Genomic DNA, 23,817 nt, shown 5'->3' with positions numbered 1-23,817 from the left:
TGTAAGTGGTGTGTCCTTCCTAAGACCTAAACTAGGAGATCAATTCATCAGATTCCAAAACCTATATCTTATAATACTTTAGATAACTTCTAGGTATGAACAAAATGTATGAAAACTTTTTTTTTAATAAAATCTATTAAAGCAGTACCTGCCTTAGTAGGATGTTTGACATTTGATGGTTTAATTGCTAAGTTATAGGTTTGGACACTATTAGCAGTTGTATTCAGTTCCTCATTTTTCTCAGAGTAAATTTAAGTCTACTTTATTTAGACTAATTAACTATAGGGCTAGGGGAAAACCAAATTATGAAACCAAACCTTTTAATATTTTAGAAAGGCACAGTAAATTCTAGTCCCTGAAAGCTAGACCAACAACACTGTAAGTAGTGTTTCTTGAAGTCTATCAGATATCTAGCAAAACAATTCAGGAATCCAAGAATTGCTTATTTAGTAGTGTCTGGCCCAGTTTTATGCAATGATTATATAACCACAGCTCCACACACAATTACCCTTTAGGTGTTAAGGTAGTACAAGTACTCTACAACCAGGTTGATCTGGATTAGGATTCTAACTTTGCCACTATTAACTGTATGGTTGACCATGGACAAATCACTTGACTTCTCATACCTCATCTATAACGTGGGAATAATGTTACCCACCTCATAATGGTAAGGTTAAAATGGGAAACTGTGTGTAAAGCCCTTGACGTAGTGCTGGCATAATACAGATCTAATAAAAGCCTAGCTTTCACTAATATTATTGTCCTTAATGGATAGACAGCAAACATCTCTTTGTGCTTGATGGTGGAACTGTAAAGGCATTAAGTAACCAGAAAGCATGTGCAAAGAGAAGTATGCCAAGTTTCAACATCAGTTTTCAACATGGCTAAAGTGTGTAGCACTCTTCCAGCATGGTCCCACTAGGGCTTTTCCTCAAATAGCCTTCTTCTGATGAAAAAATGTTGCTTGGGTGGTTCTGTTGACTCTAGTAGTTCATAGCTTCCGTGCAAGGTTTCAAACTGTGTTACAGGGAGTGTTTAAACCTTGTCTTGATCCACCTTGTTTATGTCCCTATTAAACTCTATACCTCAATTCCTAATGATGCTCCTACTTTTTGTTCTTCCTCCCTCTAGACCAAATAATTTATCTCTTTAAAAATTATTCATGAGAGTAGAACATAGCTTATTCAGGGGAGAATGCCTGACTTTGAATAAATGTGTCATAGGTGTTGGGGGTCAGAGAAAGTGTAAGGAGTTGAAGGTAGAGACAGGCAATCATAAGAGGGAACTCTTACATTTGTGTCTTTTGGAAAGTGTTTCTCATTGATCATCTTCATTAATAGAAAAAAGTTGGTATTTATTTTGTTAGCTAGGACTGCATTTCTGTAAAATAATATACTTTACAGTTATTGAAACTTTCAAAATAACTACTTATTCCTAAAAGATGAAAAATATAAATAATATCAGCCTTACTTTGCATTAGCTTTATAGATGAGAATTTTGCATTATTCCTTCTCAAGTAAAAGTATTATTGTAACCATTAGTACTTATAGCATGTAAATCTAAAATTATTATGACCTTACTTGTTTTCATGGATCCACTTAGGTAGATAACACTATGAAATATGAGATAGACAATAATTTACCTTGACAGTACCTCTGTCCTGTTGACTATTTCATTCAGTTGAGTGTTAATGCTAGTTATTAATCTTTTTTATGCCTTAGTTTTCCCCTGTAAAACAGAGATACTAATAGTACCTGGTTTAGAGTTGTGAGGATTGAATATAAAGTGTGGTGCCTGCTTCATGAAAAGCACTTAAGTATTAGCTATCAAGATTATGAGTCCAAATTTACTTCTTATTCAGATTATGAGTTCACTGTTTTGAATTTATTATCAAACACTTTTGACATTTCATGACTTCTGGGAATAATCCTATAAGTGCAAGAGTTCTGTTGTAGATTAATTTGTAGAGATACTGAAAAGCTGCACTGTTTTTAGTGTAAACTTCTAAAGTAACCTTGACTTCACTACTTAAAATGTGACTGAGTATTGTTTAATTTTTTGGTCAGAAAAACTATCTATTTATTCCCTTTCAAAGGAAGAATATTTATCTCATTTTCAAATTTGCACTGAATCACTCTTTGGCACGTAAAATTTTATCGTTAGAGTCGGTTTTGCAGATGTGGAGTCTGCTACTTTTAAACTTGGTTAGTTCAGTGAAAATTCTGTACATGTATCATATTTCAGAGGCATTAACAAAAATAGAGTAGTGGCTGTATCCATGTTAAAGTTCAGTGGTTAGTTGGGAAGCCTGCCTCTACCTGATGATATCAGGGAGAAGTTGCTCCAGAAGTGCTAGTAAGCCCTGGCAATGCCTTCGGTAAAGGGGTGGGTAGAGGCAGATTTCTTTAAGCTTTGTCATACCCACTTTCTCCTGTGCTGGCCATCATATTCTCTTTTCTGTGCCCTCATCTCCTATCCTTTACTTCCACCCACTGTGCTATTCTGCTCTTGTCAGAAGGTAGTAATATGTTATTACTTCTTAACATAAATGAAAGTCATCAGTATCACATGCACACCATATCTTTGCCTACATTTTAGGCCACATCTACATTAATGATTTCTTACTTTGGTATGTGTTATAAACCAAGGTTATTAGTGAAATAGAACTGAGTGACTTACTTACTTACAATGGATTCATTTTTGAGTTGCAATCTTGCCTCCACTGAAATTACACTTGCAGAAGTTATCTGTAACCTCTTGTTTGTTAAACCCTGTGAAGGTCTTTTGATCTTCTTTTTTGACCTAACATCTCTTTGGAATTGGACATTCCTGAACACATCTTTCTTTTAAACTTGTTCTTTTGGCTTCCCTAGCACTTCCCTTTTCTTCCTCTCCTTGCACCCCTTTCTTATCTCCTGTGAAGCTCCTTTTACTTGTTGCTGCCTGTCCCCCAAATGCATGTTTCTCAAGGCTCTGCCTTCTGCAGTTACCACCATTTTATATCTCACTCTGCATTCTAACAATTCCTAATTATATTTCTTTTGCCCAGCCTCTTACAATGAAATTCTGTACCTGGATGTCACATAGGTGCCTGAATCTTAATTTTCTATTTCCTTTTCTTTTTTCTTTTATTTATTTATTTTTATTTATAGATGACAGCAGAATGCATTACAATTCTTATTACATATGTAGAGCACAATTTTTCATATCTCTGGTTGTATACACTGTATATTCACACCAATTTGTGTCTTCATACCTGTACTTTGGATAATAATGATCATCATATTCCACCATCATTAATAACCCCATGCCTCCTCCCTTCCCCTTCAACCTCTCTGCCCTATCTGGAGTTCATCTATTCCTCCCTTGTTCCCCCTCCCTATCCCACTATGAATCAGCCTCCTTATATCAAAGAGAACATTTGGCATTTGTTTTTTGGGGGATTGGCTAACTTAGCATTATCTTCTCTAACTCTAACCATTTACCTGCAAATGCCAGGATTTTATTCTCTTTTATTGCTGAGTAATATTCCATTGTGTATATATGCCACACTCATACATTGCTGGTAGGATTGCAAATTGGTGCAGCCAATATGGAAAGCAGTATGGAGATTTCTTGGAAAATTGGGAATGGAACCACCATTTGACCCAGCTATCCCTCTCCTCGTTCTATACCCAAAGGACTTAAAAACAGCATAGTACGGGGACACAGCCACATCTATGTTTATAGCAGCACAATTCTATTCCTTTTTCTACCAAATCATCATCTTTTGTCTGATAGCCTGATATCTCTACCACCCTTCAAAAGTTCTACCTCTTTGAATTGTACCCCCCTGAGAGCCTACCTTACGTTATTTTTTCTTCATATTTTCCCCATCTTATTTCCTTAGTACAGGTCCTTTTTCATCTGGACTATCCAATGTAGACTTATACCCTCCAAGAAGTCTTCTCTACTGCCATACAAGTAATTTTCTGAAATACGAGTTTATTATGGAACTTAAGTCACTCCTCTTTTTAGTGGTTCTACAGTCTTCTAGAGTATAAAGCCCATAAGCTCAGTACATCTCACAGGGTACTCTTTATAATCTTATTCTTGCCAGTAGTTTTTACAATCTCATCTTCCACTTATGCCCACTGTGTACTTCATCCTCTCGTTAAAACAAACTACTTTTGCTTCTTGAAGAGACTGCTTTTTCAAGTCCTCTTATCTTTGCATGTTCTAACCAATTTCTAGGATTTATTCCCTGCCTCTCCCCTACTCTTTGTGAATGCCACCTGCAGAATCTCTGCTCTTCCAAAAGTCATACCCCTGTGGAATCCTTCCCACCTATTGTTCTGGGGTGGTTGCTTCATGAAATGATGGCATTTCTCCTACTTTTTCTTCCCCATTGGATTATATATCTTGGAGAACAAACACTTTGGTATCCCCATATATCTGCCAATGTACATGGCCTATAAAAAATATTTATATTTGTTGAATTGTAGTCCTGTAGCTTATATTGCTTATGAGATGTTTTCACCACCTGGCCTGTGATTTCCATGGAGGTAAAAGCCTTATCCTAGTCAGCCTTGTTTCTTTAGGGCCAGGAATATTGCTCATGCCTCAACAAAAGTCATTTGCAACAAATTATTTTAAAAAACATTTCAGGAGAAGTTAAGAGGAGAAAGGTACTATAGATAGTGGGTAGGTAGATGATATTATTTATATTATATATATTATATATATAAAATTAATAGCAAGAGAGACCAAGGATTGGTGTGTAAATTAAGAAGTGAAGGATACTACATTACATAGAGAGTTCTAACCCAAGTGATCTGTTGGGCCACTCCAAGTTAAAGTAGTATTCAATCAGCTTTCTACCAACATTAAATTAAAACTCTATACCATTGTGTGTGTATGTGTATGTATATGTGACGTACATATAATCTTTGTTTATATTTATATACATTTGATATAGGATTTTAATTTAAAAATTCTTTTTGTGTAAAACTATGCTAGATATTAAGAAAATAAAAGGAGTCAAGATGAGTTTCTGGAATATTTCAATTCTGCATTTTGGGATGCCTTTAGCAGTGTCCTTTTGTAATAAGTCTAAGTAGAACAATTCTCAGCATGTACCTGTGAATGTTCTCTCAGATCACTGTACCACATTTCTTTTGAGTTTTGTGATAGGCTAAACTAAGAGGGGTTAGAGGGAAAAAAGGAATCTACTACCTCAACATAATGGAGGTACCTCTGAGTTCTATAGCCCGACCCCATGAAATTTAGGATTATTTTTATGAAAAATAACACTGGAGTTTTGGTAGGGAGTGTTGATTCTGTAGATTGCTTTGGGTAGTATGGACATTTTAATCATATCATTTTTCTAACCCATGGGTTATCTTTTTATTTATTTGTGTCTTCTTTACTTTCTTTCATCAATGTTTCATAGTTTTCAGTGTGCAAATCTTTCACTTCTTGGTTAAATTTACTCCTAAGTTTTAAATTTTTTAATTTTATTACAAATGATCTTATTTTTTAAATTTCATCTTTAATAGACCATTGTTAGTATAGAAGCAGGAAACTGTTAGTGTAGAAGTAGGGTCCAAAAGTGAGTAAAGAGATTGAATGAATAATTTAAAAAGTTTTCCGTCAAAGAAAAGCCCAGAACCTAATGGCTTCACTGCTGATTTATACCAGACGTTTGAAGATGAACTAATATAAATCCTTCTGAATCTCATCCAAAAAATTGAATAGGAATCTGTACTTCCAGACTCATTGTATGGCCAGCATTACCCTGATGCCAGAGTCAGACAAGGCTCTATATGAGAAGAAAACTACATGGCAGTATAGGTGCAAAACTCTTCAACACATGCTAAATTCAACAGCACATTTAAAAGTATGATTCACCATGATTAATTGGGGTTTATTCCAGGGATGCCAGATGGTCTACACTTATGTAAATTAATAAATGTGATACACCATGTTAACAAAATGAAGGACATGATTACCTCAGTAAATGCACATGAACATCTGATAAAATTTGCTACATTCATGGATAATTCATAAAAATGTTTCAAAAAGACCTGTAGAGTGAAGCAACTGTGTGGGTTCATAGAGACTGGTTCTAAGATCCCACAGGAAGGATTTCAAGCAAGTTGTACAGAGAAACAGGCAGGAGTTTATAAGAGAAAGTGAGACAAGTGAGGTTAAGCTCACAGTGCACGCACTGAGTGGACTTTCTCTGGGAGAGCAGCATTTCTCTTACAGATTCTGGGTTTTTAAGGAATTTGGGTTTCTTTGTTCTTGCTATAGTTTCTCATACCTCCTGAAGTGGTTTATTGCCCTTTGTATAGCCCTTGACTTTTGTATAACTCTAGACAAATTTCATTTTTGAAGGTTACCAGTTTCTTAATGCTTGTGTGCTTGGATAAAGTTTTCTGTTATCCCCAGCCCTGTGTCTTATGGACTCTCTTTGATGTAAATGTCTAATATTCTCCCCAAAAGTTACTGTCTTTCATTGTCCTCCCCCTAGCCACCTACTCATGGCTGACTATTTACTTAACAAAAACATTCAATAAAAATATTCAACAAAAATATGTATAGAAGCAATGTAACTCAAAATAATACCCGCCATATATGACAAGTCCATAACTAGCATCATGCTTTCAACTCATGAAGAGTAGAAAGCTTTTCATCTAAGATCAGGAACAATATAAGAATGCCCACTTTCACGCCTTCTATTCAACACAGTACTGGAAATCCTTGCCAGAATAATTAGGCAAGAAAAGAAACAAAAGCCATCCAAACAGGAATGGCTGAAGTGGAATTTTCCATTTGCTATTGACATGATCTTGTGTATAGAAAACCCTAAAGACACCAACCCCAAAACAAAACAAAACAAAACAAACAAACAAACAAAAAACTTAAAACTGATACACTCAGCAAAGTTGCAAGTACAAAAATGTGTTTAGTATTTTATCAAACTACCTAATTATTACAAAGTGGCTGTACCATTTCACATTTCCAATAGTACAATAGAGGGTTCCAGTTTCTCTGCATCTTCACTAACATTTCCTCTGTCTTATCTTCTTGATTGTAGCTATTCTAGTAGGTATATGGAAAATCTCATTTTTGCATTTCCTTAATGACTTATGATGTCAGATTCTTTTCATATGCTTATTGGGCATTTGTATATATTCTTTTAGTAAGATTAGTATTAAAATCTTTCTCCAATTTACAAAGTTGAGTAATTTCTCTTTCTTCTGACTTGTAAATATTCTTTAATTATTTTGGATGCAAATACCTGTCAGATGCATTCATTGTGCATGTTTTCCTCAAGTCTGTGGCTTGTCTTTTCACTTTCTTACTGGTATCTTCTTTAAATTTAAATATAAATTTAATTTAATTTTGGTATTGGAGAATGAACTCAGGGGAGTTTTACCACTGAGTTCCTGCATTCCCAGTTCTTTTGTTTAATTTTTATTTTAAAACAGGATCTTGCGAAGCTGCTTAGGGCCTTGCTAAGTTCCTGAGGCTGGCCTTGAACTTGCAATCCTCCTGCCCAGCCTCCAGAATCACCCAAATTACAGGTGTGTGCCACCACATGTGGCCTTGCTGGTATTTTTTGAATAAATACCTAAATTTTAAATTTTTGATGAAATTAACTCTGTACCCCTTTACTCCTTTTTATCATGTATGCTCTTGGTGTTGAATTAGAGTACTCATTACCTAGTTCAAAGTCATGAAGATTTCTCCTGTTTCTTTTTTGTCTTTTGTTTGTTTGTTTGTTTATTTTGTGTTTGTGCTAGGGATTGAACTCAGGGCCTTGGGCATGCAAGGCAAGCACTCTACCAACTGAGCTATATCCCCAGCCCTTCTCCTGTTTCTTTTAAGACTTTTATATTTAAATTCTGTGATTTGTTTATTTGTATGTGGCATGAAGTAAGGTTCCAAATTCACCTTTTTACATATGAACAACCAGTTGTCCCAGTATCATTTGTTGAAAAGATTTATTTTTTTTTAATTGAATTGTTTTGATATTTTTGTTGAAAATCAATTGGCCATAGATGGAAAGGTATAAAGTAGTTACTTCTTGTAGCATTCACTCCTAATTCTAACTCTAGTTTTTATAAGACCTTTTAACTTTTCAAGTCCTTTGATTGATTGCATATTAGAGTTTTTTTTCTGGAACCATATAGCTTCAGTGAATATAAAACATTAGACCAAATAAATTTATCCCAAATGCAGTTGTATTCTTACTGCAGTTACTGAGCATGTGAATATGCATGTATGTCAAGTGTGTGTTTAGAGAAATGATTGTGGATTTACATTAAAGGTAGAACATTTTTCCTTTTTCTATGGAACTGCAATACCTTAATACTTGAGCATTTTGAAAGATCTTTTTTTTTTTTTTCTGCTGAGAGAGCCAGCAGGTTTCAGAGTCTTATATCACTCAAGTTGCTTGTGTAGTCTTTCGAGAAAAATTAAACCAAGATCTCTTAAGTGATTTCCATGCAAAATTAATGCTTCCCTTGACTTCTGCCAAATGCTGTGATGCATTTTGCAGCATATGCCAGAAAGTTTAGAACTTGTATCTGGAATGAATTCAAAATTCTAAGACAGAAAGCATTTGTGCCTGGGGCAATGTAATGACCCCACCTGTGTCTTTTTTTTTTTGTCTTCTGGATGTTTTCATTTTATGTCCAGAAAAGCCAACACAGATCCTTCTTCTATTTTTAAACTTTTTATGAAACACAGTTTTAATTTTACAAGACCAGATCTCACTCCAAGTTTCAAAATATGTGTTCTTCAGCGTAAAATGTTTTGACAGATACCTAATGGCCTAGCACTTTAGCATCCATTTTTTTAAGCCTATATGCAGAGAATCAGAGCCATAAAACCACAGTGTAATTAGTCACTATCAGATGTTGAATAAATTTGTATTTCACACATCTATATGCCAGGTAAACTGCCTTTTCCCCCTTCCTATAATTTTGATAGCTAGCTCAACCTGTTAATAAATTACTGAAATAAATAGAAATACTTGGTTGTTGGCTTGATTAACTTTTGATATTTTATTTGTGGTCTAAGACGAAGAACAGCAAGAAACTAGTATTTATTGAGTGCCTACCATGTTCCAAGTATTGTCCTAGATATGTTTACATCCCTAATCTCACTTAATCCTCACAGCCCCTCATTGTTGGTATTATTATCCCAATTTTAGAGATCTAGAACTTTAAACAAGCCAGACAATGATACTTTATGCTTGTGTGGGGCCTTTCAGAATATCATAATTCTAAAGTATCATCTGGGAAGGCCAGTTATAAAAAGAAAACTATCATAATTTATTCCAAGTGTTTCAGAGCTGACGGTGAAAAGAAACAACACATGCAGTATTCCTCAACTCTTTGTACTTGTTTTCTATGGGAAACAGTGAAAAGAGATAAGAAACCAGTAAGCAACACAGAGTGTGTTCAATAGGGGAGGGCTTTATAGTGATCAGACGCAAATAGTACCATAAAAACAGGATTTCCATATGCAAAAAAAAAAAAATCACCTTGACCCATACCTCATACTCTATATGAAAACCAGCTAAAATAGATTATAGATCTATTTATAAAGCTTAAAACTGTAAAACTTTTAGAAGAAGCCATGGGAACTTCTATGAAACTCTAGGCAGAGCAATTAAATAAAAGAAAGACATTAAAGGGATATGAATAGGAAAAGAAGAGCTCAAACTATCTCTGCTTGCCAGCAAGACCTAAATAATTCCACCAGGAAATTTCTAGAACTCATAAATGAATTCAGCATGATATAAAATTAATACCCATGAATCAATTGCATTCGTGTGAGCCAATGATGAATCAGTTGAAAGAGAAGTTAGGAAAACTATCCCGTTCACAATAGCCTTAAAAAATAAAATACTTGAGAATTCAATCTAACAAAAGAGGTGAAAGACCTCCAAAATGAAAACTACAGAACACTAAAGAAATTTTAAAAGAATTTAGGAGATGGAAAGATCTCCAGTGTTCTTGGATAGGAAGATTTAATGCTGTCAAAATGGCCATATTACCAAAAGCACTATACAGATTTAATGCAATTCCTATGATGTTCCTCAAGGAAATAGAAAAAACATTCATGAAATTCATTTGGAAAAATAGGAGGTCTAGAAATAGTCAAAACAATCCTTAGTGAGAAAAGCAAAGCAGGAAGCATCATAGTACCAGACCTTAAATTAAATTATAGTACAGAGCTGTAGTAACAAAAACAGCATGTTATTGACACCAAAACAGACATGAAGATCAATGGAACAGAAATGAAGACACAGAGACAAACCCACATAAATGTATTTATCTCATATAAGACAAAGGCACCAAAAACATACTTTGGAGGAAAGATAGCCTCTTCAACAAAGAGTACTGGGAAAACTGGAAATCCATATGTAGCCAAATGAAATTAAACTCCTATCTCTCAACCTGCACAAAACTCAAAAGACTTAGGTATTAGATCAGAAACCCTGCACCTACTAGAAGATGATGTAGGCCTAACACTCCAACATGTTAGCTTAGTAACCAGCTTCCTCAACAAGACTCCTAAAGCACAAGAAGTAAAATCAAGGATCACTAAATGGGATAGTATCAAACTAAAAATCTTTTCTTCTGCTCACTTCTTGCATGGGGAGTGAGTGAGTAACTTTGGAGGTGTGGGCTGGGTGGAAATAAAAGCTATAAAAGTAATATTAAGAAATAAAAATAAAAATGAGATTATATATTCAAAAGTGGGGGCATTTATAGGTTGGATAGATCTGATGGGTCTGGTCCTAACAAGAAGAAAAGCCTAGGAATGTTTTATTTATAGTGGAACACATCAAAGGTTTTCACTGTGGCAGGAAAACAGAATAAGAGTGGGGAAAACAAGTTGTTTGGGGCTTAGCAGGTTACACCTGTCTCTGGGTGGCTGTGTTTTAACGTAGGGAAGTGAGCTAAGTCAGGGAGCTAGCATCATCTGTGCTCTCATGAACTAGGGAATTTCACCTGGGAGTTCCCAAGAAAGCAGCTTCCCTTGCCTTATGGTGGTTCAAACAAATCCAATAGTTCATACAAGGTTTCCAACACTTCCTCACAGCAAAGGAAATAATCAAGAATGTGAAGAAAGAGCCTATAGAATGAGAGAAAATTGTTGCTACCTGCTCCTCAGATTGGGTGTTAATTATTAGAATATACAAAGAATTCAAAAAGCTTAAACACCAAAAACAGACACTTCTCAAAAGAAGAAATATGAATGGTTAACAAATATATGAAAAAATATCCAGCATTTCTAGCAATTAGAGAAATGCAAATAAAAGCTACACAGAGATTTCACCTCATGCTAATCATAATGGGAATTATCAAGAATACAAGTAACAATAAATGTTAGCAAAGATGTGGGGAAAAGGGTACTCATTCAGTGCTGATGGGACTGCAAATTGGTGCAACCACTATGGAAGAGTATGGAGATTCTTCAAACAACTAGGAATGGAACCATCATTTGACTCAGCTATTCCACTCCTCAGTATATACCCAAAGGAGTTAAAATCAGCATGCTACATTGATGCAGCCACATCAATATTTACAACTGCTCAATTCACAGTAGTGAAGGTATGGAACCAACCTGTCCTTCAACAGATGAATGGATAAAGAAAATGTGAGATACACACACACACACACACACACACACACATAATGGGATATTAGTCATAAAGAAGAATGACTCTGGCATTTGCTGGTGAATGGATAGATCTGGAGACTATCATGCTAAGTGAAATAAGCCAATTCCAAAAAAACCCCAAAGCTTGAATAGTCTCTTTGGTAGTGGATCCTAATACACAACAAAGATTGGGGATGTGAAAAATAGAAGTTCAGGGGATACCAATAGGAAAGAAAGTGGAATGAATCTGATAATATAACCTTCCTATGTACATATATGAGTAGCCCACAAGTGAATCTCAGCATTGTGTACAACCTCAAGACTGGGATTCTAATTATAGTAAGGTATACTTTCTGTTTGTATAAATGTGTCAAAATATACTATCATGTATAACTAAAAGAACAAATAAAATTTTTAAAAAAGTAATTCTGGCTTAGGGGGAAAAACAGGGAGCATCACAGAGAAGTTTTTGGAAGGGTAGAAACATGCATTTGTCAAAACACATAGAACTATATATTTAGAAAGGTCAGTTTTATCATAGTATCATAAGTACATACTGCAATAAAGTTGACTTAAATATATCTGTATTTATTTGTAGATAAAATATATGCATATAATAAATCTATTTTCACTGATCAATTAAGAGAAGTCTAGACTTAGCCACCCCAAAGCTGTTTGGTGGTTCCAGGGTCAGCAAGGACCAGGGTACCTCCTGTTTTGTTGCTCTGAGAGGATGCTGCTTGTACCCAGCTGTCTTATCCATATTACTGGCAGAGGGAAGAGTTAAAAAAAAAAAAAAGAGTATGAAGAAGGATCTGTACTTCTTTTACTTCTTTGATATTTTGATATTCTATACTACACTTTCATGTAAACCTCATTAGCCAAAATTCAAAAGTCTAGGTGCAAGAGATTCTGGAAAATGAAGAAAGGAGAATGAATGTTGGAGTATGCTGATACTGTCTGTCAGCTCCTGATGATTTCTAGCTACCAACTTGTAACACTGATCAAAGTCCACTTGCTCTTCACTATGTTACTTTAAATCCTGGAGTTCTAGCATGCCTATTATTTTTGTGTACTCTTCTCAAACCCTTATTTGAGCTTGCCTTTTACTAGTTACTGGTTTCTGAAATTAAGTCAGTGAATCTTAAGATAATGTCTGATATAACATTTGACAACTCTGAAAACTGGATTTTGACAATATTTGGCAATTGATGAAATTTTCAAGTAACACTTAGGGGAAGGCATGCAAAAAATATTTTAAATCAAAACCAGACCATGTTCATTGGGAACAAATCACAAACATTTGCCCGGCTCAGAGAAAATCCTGGGTATCCATACATTAAAAAATCATTTCCTTTTCATTGCATATTGACTAAACCTCAAATGTATAGATAGGCAGTGAAATTATTTCACTCATTTGTGCAACATACACATATTTAAAAAAGAAAAAGAAATCTTGCTTTCAAGGAGATATTTTAAAAGAAATAAATGTTACTATGTATAAATATAACTTACAACCTGGGTCAAGTGAGTTCTCCAGTTTCATACTTTTTTCAAAATTGTTTAGGCTATTCCAAGTTGTTAACAATTTCATGTAAGTTTCAGAATCAGGTTACCCAATTTATACTCCCATATCTCTGCTGAAATTTGAAGGACAATGTATTGAATCTAAAGATCACTTTGGGAAATATTGAAATCTTAATAATATTGATCTCCAGTTCATGAGTACAATATATCTTTTTATGACTTCTTTTTTCATTGATCTCAGAAATTGTTTATCAGTTTTAGCATACAAACATTGACTGTGACTTGTCAGATTTCACTTTCATTCTGTCATGAATGGTATTTTCATTGTTGTTAGTCTATAGAAATAATATTGATTTGTGATTACTAACCTTGTATCCTCTGATCTTAACTAAACCTATTCATTAGTTCTAGAAGCATTTTTGTCTATTCTTGGTTCTTTCTATATAGATGATTATGTGCTCATTTAATATTATTTCTTCTTTCCAATCCATAAACCTTTCATTTCTTTTATTTTCCTTATTGCAGTGGCTGGCAATTTCAGTGTACAGAAATAAGGACAGCTGACATTATTGGTTTGTTCTCAAGCTGGGGCAAAGTATTCAGCTTTGCTCCATACTTATTATTGTAGGTTTTCATAGATATCCTTTATTAGATTCCGAAAGTTCCATTTTATTTCTAGGTGAAGCTCTTTATTTTAATTTTTAAAAATAATGAATGGATTTTTTTCCCTTGGTACCAGGGATTGAACCCAGGGGCACTTAACCACTGGAGCAACATCCTCAGACCTCTTTTAAAATATTTTATTTAAAAACAGGGTCTCACTGAGTTGCTTAGGACCTCACTAACTTGCTGAGACTGGCTTTGAACTTGCAATCCTCCTGCCTCTGCTGAGGCAAGTTGCTCGGATTGCAGGTGTACATTACCACACCCAACAAAAATGGATGGATTTAGAATGTCTCAAATTCTTGTGTCAATTAGAATATCTTTTTTCTTTCTAAATCTGTTGATATGAGATATATTTTTATTTCTTTCAATCTTCCTTTGCACTCCTAGTTTAAACATTACCTTGTCATGTATGTTATCCTGTTGATAGCTAGCAAGTTTGAATTTATTTGTGTCTTGTTAAGGATTTTTGTGTCTGTTCTTTGGGAATATTTGTCTGTAGGTTTTTTTTTAATGTTTATTTTTTAGTTTTAGGTGGACACAATATTTTATTTTTAGTGGTGCTGAGGATCCACCCCAGTGCCTCATGCATGCCAAGTGAGCGCGCTACCACTTGAGCCACATCCCGAGCCTACTGACTGTAGTTTTTGTGTAGTGATTTTGGTTTTGGCATCAGGGTGAGGCCTTGTATAGTTATGTGGGTAGTTTCCTCTTCCTTTTCTAGTGGAGTTTATAGAATTGGTACTACAGGATGACTATTCTTTATCCAAATTGAGGGACAAGCAGTGTTCAAATTTTGGATTTTTTTTAATTTAGAATTTTTGCATATGTGTAATGACGTATGTTTACTATAGGACCCACACCTAAACTGGAAATTAATTTGCTTCATATATACCATATACTTATAGCTTGAAGTAATTGTATACAAATTTTAAATAATTTTTTTTTACATGAAACAAAGTTTCACACGAGGTTAGATGTGGAGTTTTCTACTTGTTCCAGTAATCAAAAAGGTTTAAATTTTGGAGTATTTTGGATTAGGGATTCCAACTCATATTTCTTTCTTAGATATTTCATAGAATTCAACAGTGAAGCCTCTAGACTTTTATGAGTGGAAAGTTTTAAAAAACGTATTCAGCTTTTTACATAGATAAAGGAATATTCTAGTTCTTTTTTTTTTTTTTTTTTGGTCCTGGGAATTGAACTCATGGCCTTTTGCATACGAGGCAAGCACTCTACCAACTGAATTATATCCCCAGCCCTCTAGTTATTTCTTATTGAGTGGGCTTTGGTAGCTTGTGTGTTACAAGGAAATATGTCCATTTTATCTAAATTATCAAATTTTTGGTATAAAGTCATTCACAAAATTTCCTATTATCCTTTTAATATCATTAAGCTCTATAGTGATGTCTCTTCTTTCATTAAAGTATTGTGTTTGATATTGTCTCTAATTTTCTTTTGTAAATAATTAGTCCACCTGTTAACTCAGTTAATTCTATTGACCTCATAAAAACAGCTTTTGATTTCTGTATTATTTCTTGTTTGTTTTCTATTTGATTCACATGTACTTTTACTTTCCTCTGCTTACTTTGGATTTAATATTCTCTCTAGCGCTGCCCTTGACCTCACCTTCCTCCCCTTCCTCCCTCTTTAGTTTCATAAGGTTGAACGTTGGGTAATTGATTGGAGATTTTCCCCCCTAACCTATGCAGTTAATTCTACATTTTCCTTTTATGCTCTGTCTGAGTTGAACAAGAATTTTGATATATTGCATTTTCATATATGTTAGATTTAAGGTATTTTTTAATATCCCTTGTTATTTTTTAACCCTTTATTCATGGATAATTTAGAAGCATATGCCTTTATTTCTAAATATTTGGGAAAGATATATTTCCATTTATGTTTTTATTATTGATTACTTCATTAATTTTATTTTTTATAGTGATATATGATTTCACATATGACTTTAGTCATTTTCAATTTGTTCAATGGCCCAGAATATGGCCTGTCTTGATGAGTGTTCAGCATATATTTGAAAAGGATGTTCATCCGTTTGTGAACATTCTAAAGATGTTATTTAGCTTACATTGATTGATAGTGCTTTTCAGGTCTTTTATATACTTACTGATTTGGGGATGCAAAGGAGTACTTTTCTATTAGTTACTAAAAGAGGAGTCTTAAAGTGTGCATCTATTATTATGGACTTCTTATTTCACCTTTTCTTTATATTAAGTTTACCTTGGTATTAGGGGCATGTGCATTTAGGATTGTTAATGTCTTTTGGCCAATTGACTATTACTATGAAAATTTCCTCTTAGCCTCCGATTATTGTCTTAGTCTTAAAATCTGCCATGCCTGACATTGGTATGGTCTTTTCAGTTCTTTAAAAATTGTATGTACTCTCTTTCTGTCTTTTTTCTATTAACTTATCTGTCTATCCATCTATCTATACCAATGACAGAATCTGCCTAGGTCTTGCTTTTATCTAATCTTTGCCAGAGTTTTGATCATTTTAATGAGGTTGACTTTACATCTATCATCTATCATGTTACTGTTTGTGTTTTTCACATTGCTTTTATTTTTATTTTTTTCCTGTTTATAAAATAATAAATTATTGGTTACATTTTCTCTTCATTAGTATATATTCATTATAAAAATATGTTAGTGATTGCTCTAGAATTTATAATGTGTATCTTTTTAAAAAAATATTTACTTTTTGATTTTAGGTGGACACAATATCTTTATTTTATTTTTATGTGGTGCTAAGGATTGAACTCAGTGCCTCATGCATGCTAGGCAAGTGCCCTACCTCTGAGCCACGACCCCAGTCCCTATAATGTGTATCTTTAACACATTCCTTCCTTTTAACCTTTCTGCTGTAATTGTCATATGTTTTATTGGGACCTATTATAAATCTCATAATATATTGTTATTATTTTTGCTTTCTAGCCTTTTGTTTTTTAAAGAAATTTAAACATTTAAAAAACTGTCTTTTACATTTACCTTCATCTTTATTATATGTAGCATTCTTCATTTCCTTGTATAGATTCAGATTTCCATTTGTGTCATATTTGTTATACTTTTAAGAACTTCCTTTATTATTTCTTTTTTTAAAATATTTTTTTAGTTGTACATAGACACAATATCTTTCTTTCTTTATTTTTATGTGGTACTGAGGATCAAACCCAGTGCCTTACACATGCAAGACAACTGCTCGACCCCTGAGTTACAGCCCCAGTCCTCTATCACTTCTTGTACACATTGGATGGCAGTGAATTGTCTTGGCACTTTTCCATCTAAAAAAAGGATTGATTTCATCTTATTATTGAAATATATTTTGACTGGCAATTGAATGTTGGATTGACTCCTTTTTCTCCCCCAGGACTTTAAAGATGTTGTTCCATAATGGTTTGGCATGCATATTTTCTACCATGCTGCTGCTGATGTCATTTTTGTTCTTATTATTTTCTTTTCTTTTTTTCCTTGCTCTGGGTCATATGGCTTTTGTTATCTCTGCCCTAAATGGCAGTGTTTCTTTTCCTGGGACTATGAGTAAGAGCTGCCTCTGTCCCAGGCCTGAACAGCTATGGCTCATTACTTTGTGGAAGTTCAGGCACAAACAGCTGTATTTCTGCTTCTCCCCCAGAGGCATGAGATTTTTTTTCTCTTGAATAGGATACCATTCTTTTTTAGTGACTTATTTTCAGTGTGTGTTCTGGTATATGTTGTAGGGCAGTACATTTAACACATGTGAGTAACTTACAAATTTATATATATATATATATATATATATATATATATATATATATATATATACACACACACACACACATATACATACACAAATATATATATATATGGCATATGTTGAACAGTTTTACTGGTCAGAGTATATACTTAGAACAGTTTGGAGGCCACTGCTTTAGAGGGCATGAACTAAAAACTCTAGATTCAAAGTAGAAGTTGTCACTTGTTTTTTGATTTGATGAAGACACCATTCAGATAGTTCATGAGTAACTTAATTTATACATGGAGAATGTTTTATAGTGTATGTTTTGGGTTTTTAAAATAAATTTATTTTTATTTATTGATTTTTAATTTTTATTTTTTTGTCCTGGGGATTGAACTCAGAGGTGCTATACCACTGAGCCACATCTTCAGCCTTTTATATTTTTTATTTTGAGACAGGGTCTCAATGAGTTGGTTAGGGCCCCTGTAAGTTGCTGAAGCTGATCTTGAACTCACCACCCTCCTGCCTCAGTCTCCTGAGTCCCTGGGATTATAGTTGTGTGCCACTGTACCCAGCTTTTTTTTTTTTTTAATTTTTAAAGAGGTATTTATTAGAATAATGAAAGAGAAATTTTATTTTTTAAAAATTTTTTAATTTGTTCTAATTAGTTCTTCATGACAGTGTAATGTATTTTGACACATCATATATTAATGGAGTATAACTTCTCATTCTTCTAGTTGTGCATGATGTAGAGTTACGCTGGCCATGTAATCATATATGCACATAGGGTGATAGTGTCTGATTCATTCTACTACAACTCATACCCCCATACCCCCTCCCTTCCTTTCACTCCCCTCTTTCGAATCCAAAATACATCTATTCTTCCCTCGTGCCTCAACTTCCTCGTTGTGAATTATCATCCATATATCAGAGAAAACATTCAGCCTTTGATACTTTGGGATTGGCTTATTTTGCTTAACAGGATATTCTCTAACTCCATCCATTTACCTGCAAATGCCATAATTTTATTTTCTTTTATTGCTGAGTAATATTCCATTGTGTATACATACACAATTTCTTTATCCATTCATCTGTTGAAGGGCACCTAGTTTGGTTCCATTGTTTAGCCATTGTGAATTGAACTTCTATGAACATGGATGTGGCTGCATCACTGTAGTATGCTGATTTTAAGTCCTTTGGGTTATAAACCAAGGAGGGGGATAGCTGGGTCAAATGGTGGTTCCTTTCCAAATTTTCTGAGGACTCTCCATACTGCTTTCTAGAGTGGATGCACCAATATGCAGTCCCAACAGCAAAAGGTACGAGTGTACCTTTTCCCCTACATCCTTGCCAACATTTATTGTTACTTGTATTCTTGATAATTGCCATTCTGACTAGAGTGAGATGGAATCTCAGTGTAGTTTTGGTTTACAGATAAATTTTGTCTCTTACAATTTTTTCTGAACTTTTTTTTAAAAAATTATTTTGGGCTAATACATTGAAACATAAGAATTGCATATATTAGTGGGGTACCATTCTTTTCTTTTTTAAATTTATTTTTTAATTGTAGTTGGACACAATACCTTTATTCATTTATTTATTTTTATGTGGTGCTGAGGGTCAAACCCACGGCCCCGCACATGCTAGGCAAGCACTCTACCGCTGAGCCACAGCCCCTGTCCCACTATTATTTTCAAATAATTATTATATATTAACAATAATTATTAATTAGATAATGTCAACATCTAATTTCATATTAATGAGATATTAATAACTGATATTTTAAACACATGTGTACTTAAAAAGTGAGGCAGTCTTTATATACCCTTTTTTATTTTAAACTCCCTTTTAAAATTAAAAATGAAAAATCTCTTTTTTTTTTTTTAGGACTGTCAGGATATGGGAAGTTGAAAATCCAAGGAAGCAAAAAAGTGTGTTTAAACCACGGACAATGCAGGGTAAAAAAGTTATTCCTACTACGTGCACATATAGTAGAGATGGAAACCTCATAGCAGCTGCCTGCCAGAATGGAAGCATACAGATCTGGGATCGCAATTTAACTGTAAGTCAAGGACATTTAAACCTTCTTTCTGTAGATGACAACTACCTTAGAAAGACAAACATCATGTTAAAATATTATGAAGGTCAATTTCCTGAGTTTAGACCTAATTTAAACTTCAGAGTTAGTCAAACATTGGAACTTCTGCAGTAAACAGCATTTCAGCAAATGTTCCAGTTCAGTATTTTCTAGTGTGTATTAGATTCCAATTTTAAAATTATACTCTTTTGGTATAAAATTTGAAAAAAACAGTGCAACTCATTATATAACGTCTCAATGTATTTGATTTTGAAAGTCAATGAACAGTTTTACAGTAATATAAAACAAGTCTTAAGTAGAAAACTAGAAAATACCCTTTCAAATACCACTAAAAAGTCCAACATTATCCATCATTTTTACAGTTATTTCAGTAGAAATTTAAATAATATTTTGTTTTAAATTTCCGTGTGATTCCATTTTAGCAGGTTTCAGGTTTTCCCTATACAGTTTTAGCTTCTTGCTAGAATATTTTGGAATTCAAAGGAATTTTAAGATCCATAGATCCTTTGATAACCAATAACCTGTATAAAGGGCTTTGTGGTATGTATAGATGGAAAAATGAAAATATTTGAAAAGTAAATTGAGTCTAGATTACAAAATTAAGATAAAATTCTACATAAATTTTATAACACAGTTTAGATTCTTTGATTCAATAGAAAAATCTGGTCAATTATTAGTTCAATAAATATTTATTGACTGGGTAGTACTATATGCCAGTCACTGTCCTTTATACTGAGAGTCTTTATCAAAAATTCCTGCCCTTGTGGAGTTTACATTCTAGTTAAAAAAAAAAATAGAAATTTTATTCTGTTCAGTTTTATCCTTCGAACACTTGCATTTTGAATGGGACTCCAGGAAACAAAGTTGTCTTTTTATGCAGTTAAAGTAATTTGTGTTGGAATAAGGTAAAAAGTAATGATTAGAGGGAAAAATTCATGCTGATAATGCTGGAAATATCTGTGGCATTTTCTGTGTCAGATCTTTTATTTCTGTTTTCATCCTCACTGTAAACCCCATAAAGCTTCATAACAGCACAGAGATTTTAAAAGTCCTTTGAATTGTAAACTGAGTTCTAACCAGGCAGTAAATTTATAGTTACTGGCTTTCATCGTCTCTGGGAGCAGTTGATTTAAACATAGAAATTCTAAAACATACAGTTTTCTCCATGTAGCTTTAGTAGTAGTATGTTTGACATAGTGCATATATGTGTGTCTTCTCTTAGAACCCTTATATTTTGATAATGTTGAGCATAGGTTTTAGAAATTGATTGGCCTTGTGTAATGAGTATCTCCTATTTCCAGTTTTGTGTAAGACAAAGCAATACAAATGCCAGTTTCCAAAAAAATATATCCTAAGTCATTCTACTAATCACAATCTTCTTTTCTGTTAGAATTCAGTAACACATGAATGTATAGGTTATTGTACCATACCCCATTTGTTGTATTTTATTTCTATTTTACATTTGCATATTAATGTGTATCAATTGTAAAGAAATCAAACTGAGAAGTAAAATCTTGCCAGCAGGAAATCTGACTTGATTTAAAAACAGATTTGTTCTGAATTGTTATTTCAGCAATTAAAAAAAAAAAATCTATGTGTAAACCCTGAAGCTGAAGAAAGACAGCACCATAGCAGCAGCTTTTCCACACAGGAGCCAAAGGGCAGCATGGTAGATAATGGTTAATACACATTTTGTATTGATTAAGTAAAACTGTTGTAATTGACACATTTAATCATAGAATTCTCATTTGACCAACTTGAATTTTAACACAGTAAATGAAATGTATTCCTTTAGAAGTGAACTATATATTAATGATATCTAGCTAGCCACATTTGACTATTTAATTTTTCATTAGTTAAAATAAAGTACAATTAAAACATCAGTTTCTCCTTCACAATGACCACTTTTCAAGTGCCTTAGAGCCTTGGGAGACTTATGACTGCTTATTAACACAGGTATAAAACATTCCTGTCATAGTTCTGTTGGACATTGCTGCTCCAGAGGAATGGTGGTTCTCCCAAGGTCCCTTTTATTCTTATGATGATGGCCTGCCTTTAGGTTTGAGAAGGCCTCTTATGAGGTGCTTCTGTTGTTCTGCACTGCCTCCTTGGTTCCCCACTTCCCTCCTCCTCAGTGTAATATTGAGTCATGCAGAGGCCAATATCTGGTGGGAATAAGGGAGGAAGAGGCAGAATATAGGAGGTGACATTGGAGAGGTGATAGGACTCAACCTGACTCGTGGCCTTTGCAAGTTGTTGAACCATTTAGCCCTCAGCTTTCTTCTTACAGATAGTCACCTGACTTTTCTTTTACCTCTTTCACCTCTTTGCTCCTCAGCAAGGCCTTCCCTGACCATACCTTATTTAAAATTGCAACCTTCTCCCCACCAGAGGACTCTCTGTGCCTCTTTTTTTTTTTTTTTTTTTTGTAGTGTTGATCGCCCACCATCTAACATATGCTGAATTACATATTCCACCTTTTTATTGGCTGATTCCCTCCGGTATGAAATTTGCTCCATAAGGAAAATGATTGTTTTTGCTCCTTGGTGTATCCGCTGAGCAAAGAACAATGCCTTATTCACAGATGACCTTCCTACTTGTTGACGAGTGAATTCATTCTAAAAAAAAGCATCATAATATGAGATGGTCAGTTTCTTTAAGAAGATGTTAAAAAATAATAGCATAAAAATTATCCTAGTTTTGTGAAAATTGTGAGATACAGATATGTGTATATTTGTATACTTGGCTGGGAGAGAAGATGAGACACATTGGTGTAAATTTCAATATATTTTTAATGATATATAAATATATAATATATATGTTCTATATATTTGACTGATTTTGGATTACAGGTGAATTTTTAAAAATGATTCTTGTATCTTAAGTATAATTTTCGAGTTTTAAAATAATTCAGCATATATAGTTTTATGAATACCTGATGACGTCTTTATTTTGTATAAAATACCTATCAAATTTATTCATTTTTTTCCCCTTTTTATGGGTTCTTTTTACTTATCATAACATTAGGATTCATTTGGACATAATTATAAAAGCATAGAATATAATTTGTTCTAATTCAGTCCCTAGTATTTCCCCTTTCCCCTCCCGCCTCCCTCCTCTATTCCCCTCCCTCTACTCTACTGATCTTTATGCTATTTACTTATAGTTTTTTTAAATAGCATCTTGTGGATGTATATGATGGTGAGATTGATTGTGGTATGTTTATATGTGTACATAGGAAAGTTAGGACAGATTCATTTCACTGTTCCTTTCTCCTGTCCCTCCTTCCTCCTGTTCAATCCTCTTCATCTACTCCACTGATCTTCTGTTTTTTTATGCACCCCCTCCTACCATTTTGGATTGCCTTTTGCATATCAAAAAAAACATTCAACCTTTGACTTTTGGGGACTCGCTTATTTTACTTAGCTTTGTTCTGTCTTTTCTCCCAACTCAAGTAAACTAATTAATGCCAGATTCTCATAGTATTTGTTAATTCCTTTTTTTGTTTGTTTGTTTGTTAATGCCTCCTATGTGTTTTTATGGATTGCATTTGCTGTTTCTTTTTTTGAATTTTGGGCATTCTTATGAAGATGTTATAATCACTGAAAATAAAACTATATTTACTTTTATAGAGGTTCAGTTAGTATGTGTACTAAGACTATTAGTAAAAAAAGGGAAAATTTTATGAAGAAGGGCTATTAATATTTCTTTGTATTTCTCTTTTATATCAAGTAGAAAAATCAATCTTCCCTTAAATGGAGTGTTAACCTGTTGGTGTTAAAAAGGTGTTAATGTTTTTGGGGATTTAAAAAAGAATAATATAGCATATAATGTTGAATCCTTGATTCCAGTGTTATTTTGTGATAAATTTGTAATCTCTTATAAAAATTTGCAAGTTCAGATAATTTTGATATGGAAAAATTTTTTACTGAGTTATTTATCATTTATTACTAACTACAAATATGAAGATATGTGAAGAACCCATGTTTCATTAAAAATTATATTTGACCAAAGGCCAAATATTTTCTTTGATATGTGGATGCTGATCTACTATGTGGGTCAGGGCATGAGAAGAACAGAGGAACTTTGGATTGGGCAGAGGGGAGTAAGGGGAGGGGAAGGAGTATAGGGG

At 33.8% G+C, this 23,817-nt stretch overlaps 1 protein-coding gene across 2 annotated transcripts in view; it reads left to right on the top strand.

Moving 5' to 3' along the window:
- Wdr70 (WD repeat domain 70) overlaps nucleotides 1–23,817 on the top strand; it is a 281,334-nt gene that overhangs the window by 148,314 nt on the left and 109,203 nt on the right. For both annotated transcript variants that reach the window (XM_015496352.2, XM_048802879.1), the window contains exon 10: nucleotides 19,475–19,649. In XM_015496352.2, the coding sequence (XP_015351838.1) occupies nucleotides 19,475–19,649 (175 nt within the window). The remainder of the gene's footprint in view (nucleotides 1–19,474; nucleotides 19,650–23,817) is intronic.

The sequence above is a fragment of the Marmota marmota genome, unplaced genomic scaffold (assembly GCF_001458135.2).
Source record: "Marmota marmota marmota unplaced genomic scaffold, marMar, whole genome shotgun sequence".
In the NCBI taxonomy this organism is placed as follows: Eukaryota; Metazoa; Chordata; class Mammalia; order Rodentia; family Sciuridae; genus Marmota; species Marmota marmota.
The sequence above is the reverse complement of the archived record's forward strand: the minus strand, read 5'-3'. Positions and strand labels throughout refer to the sequence as shown.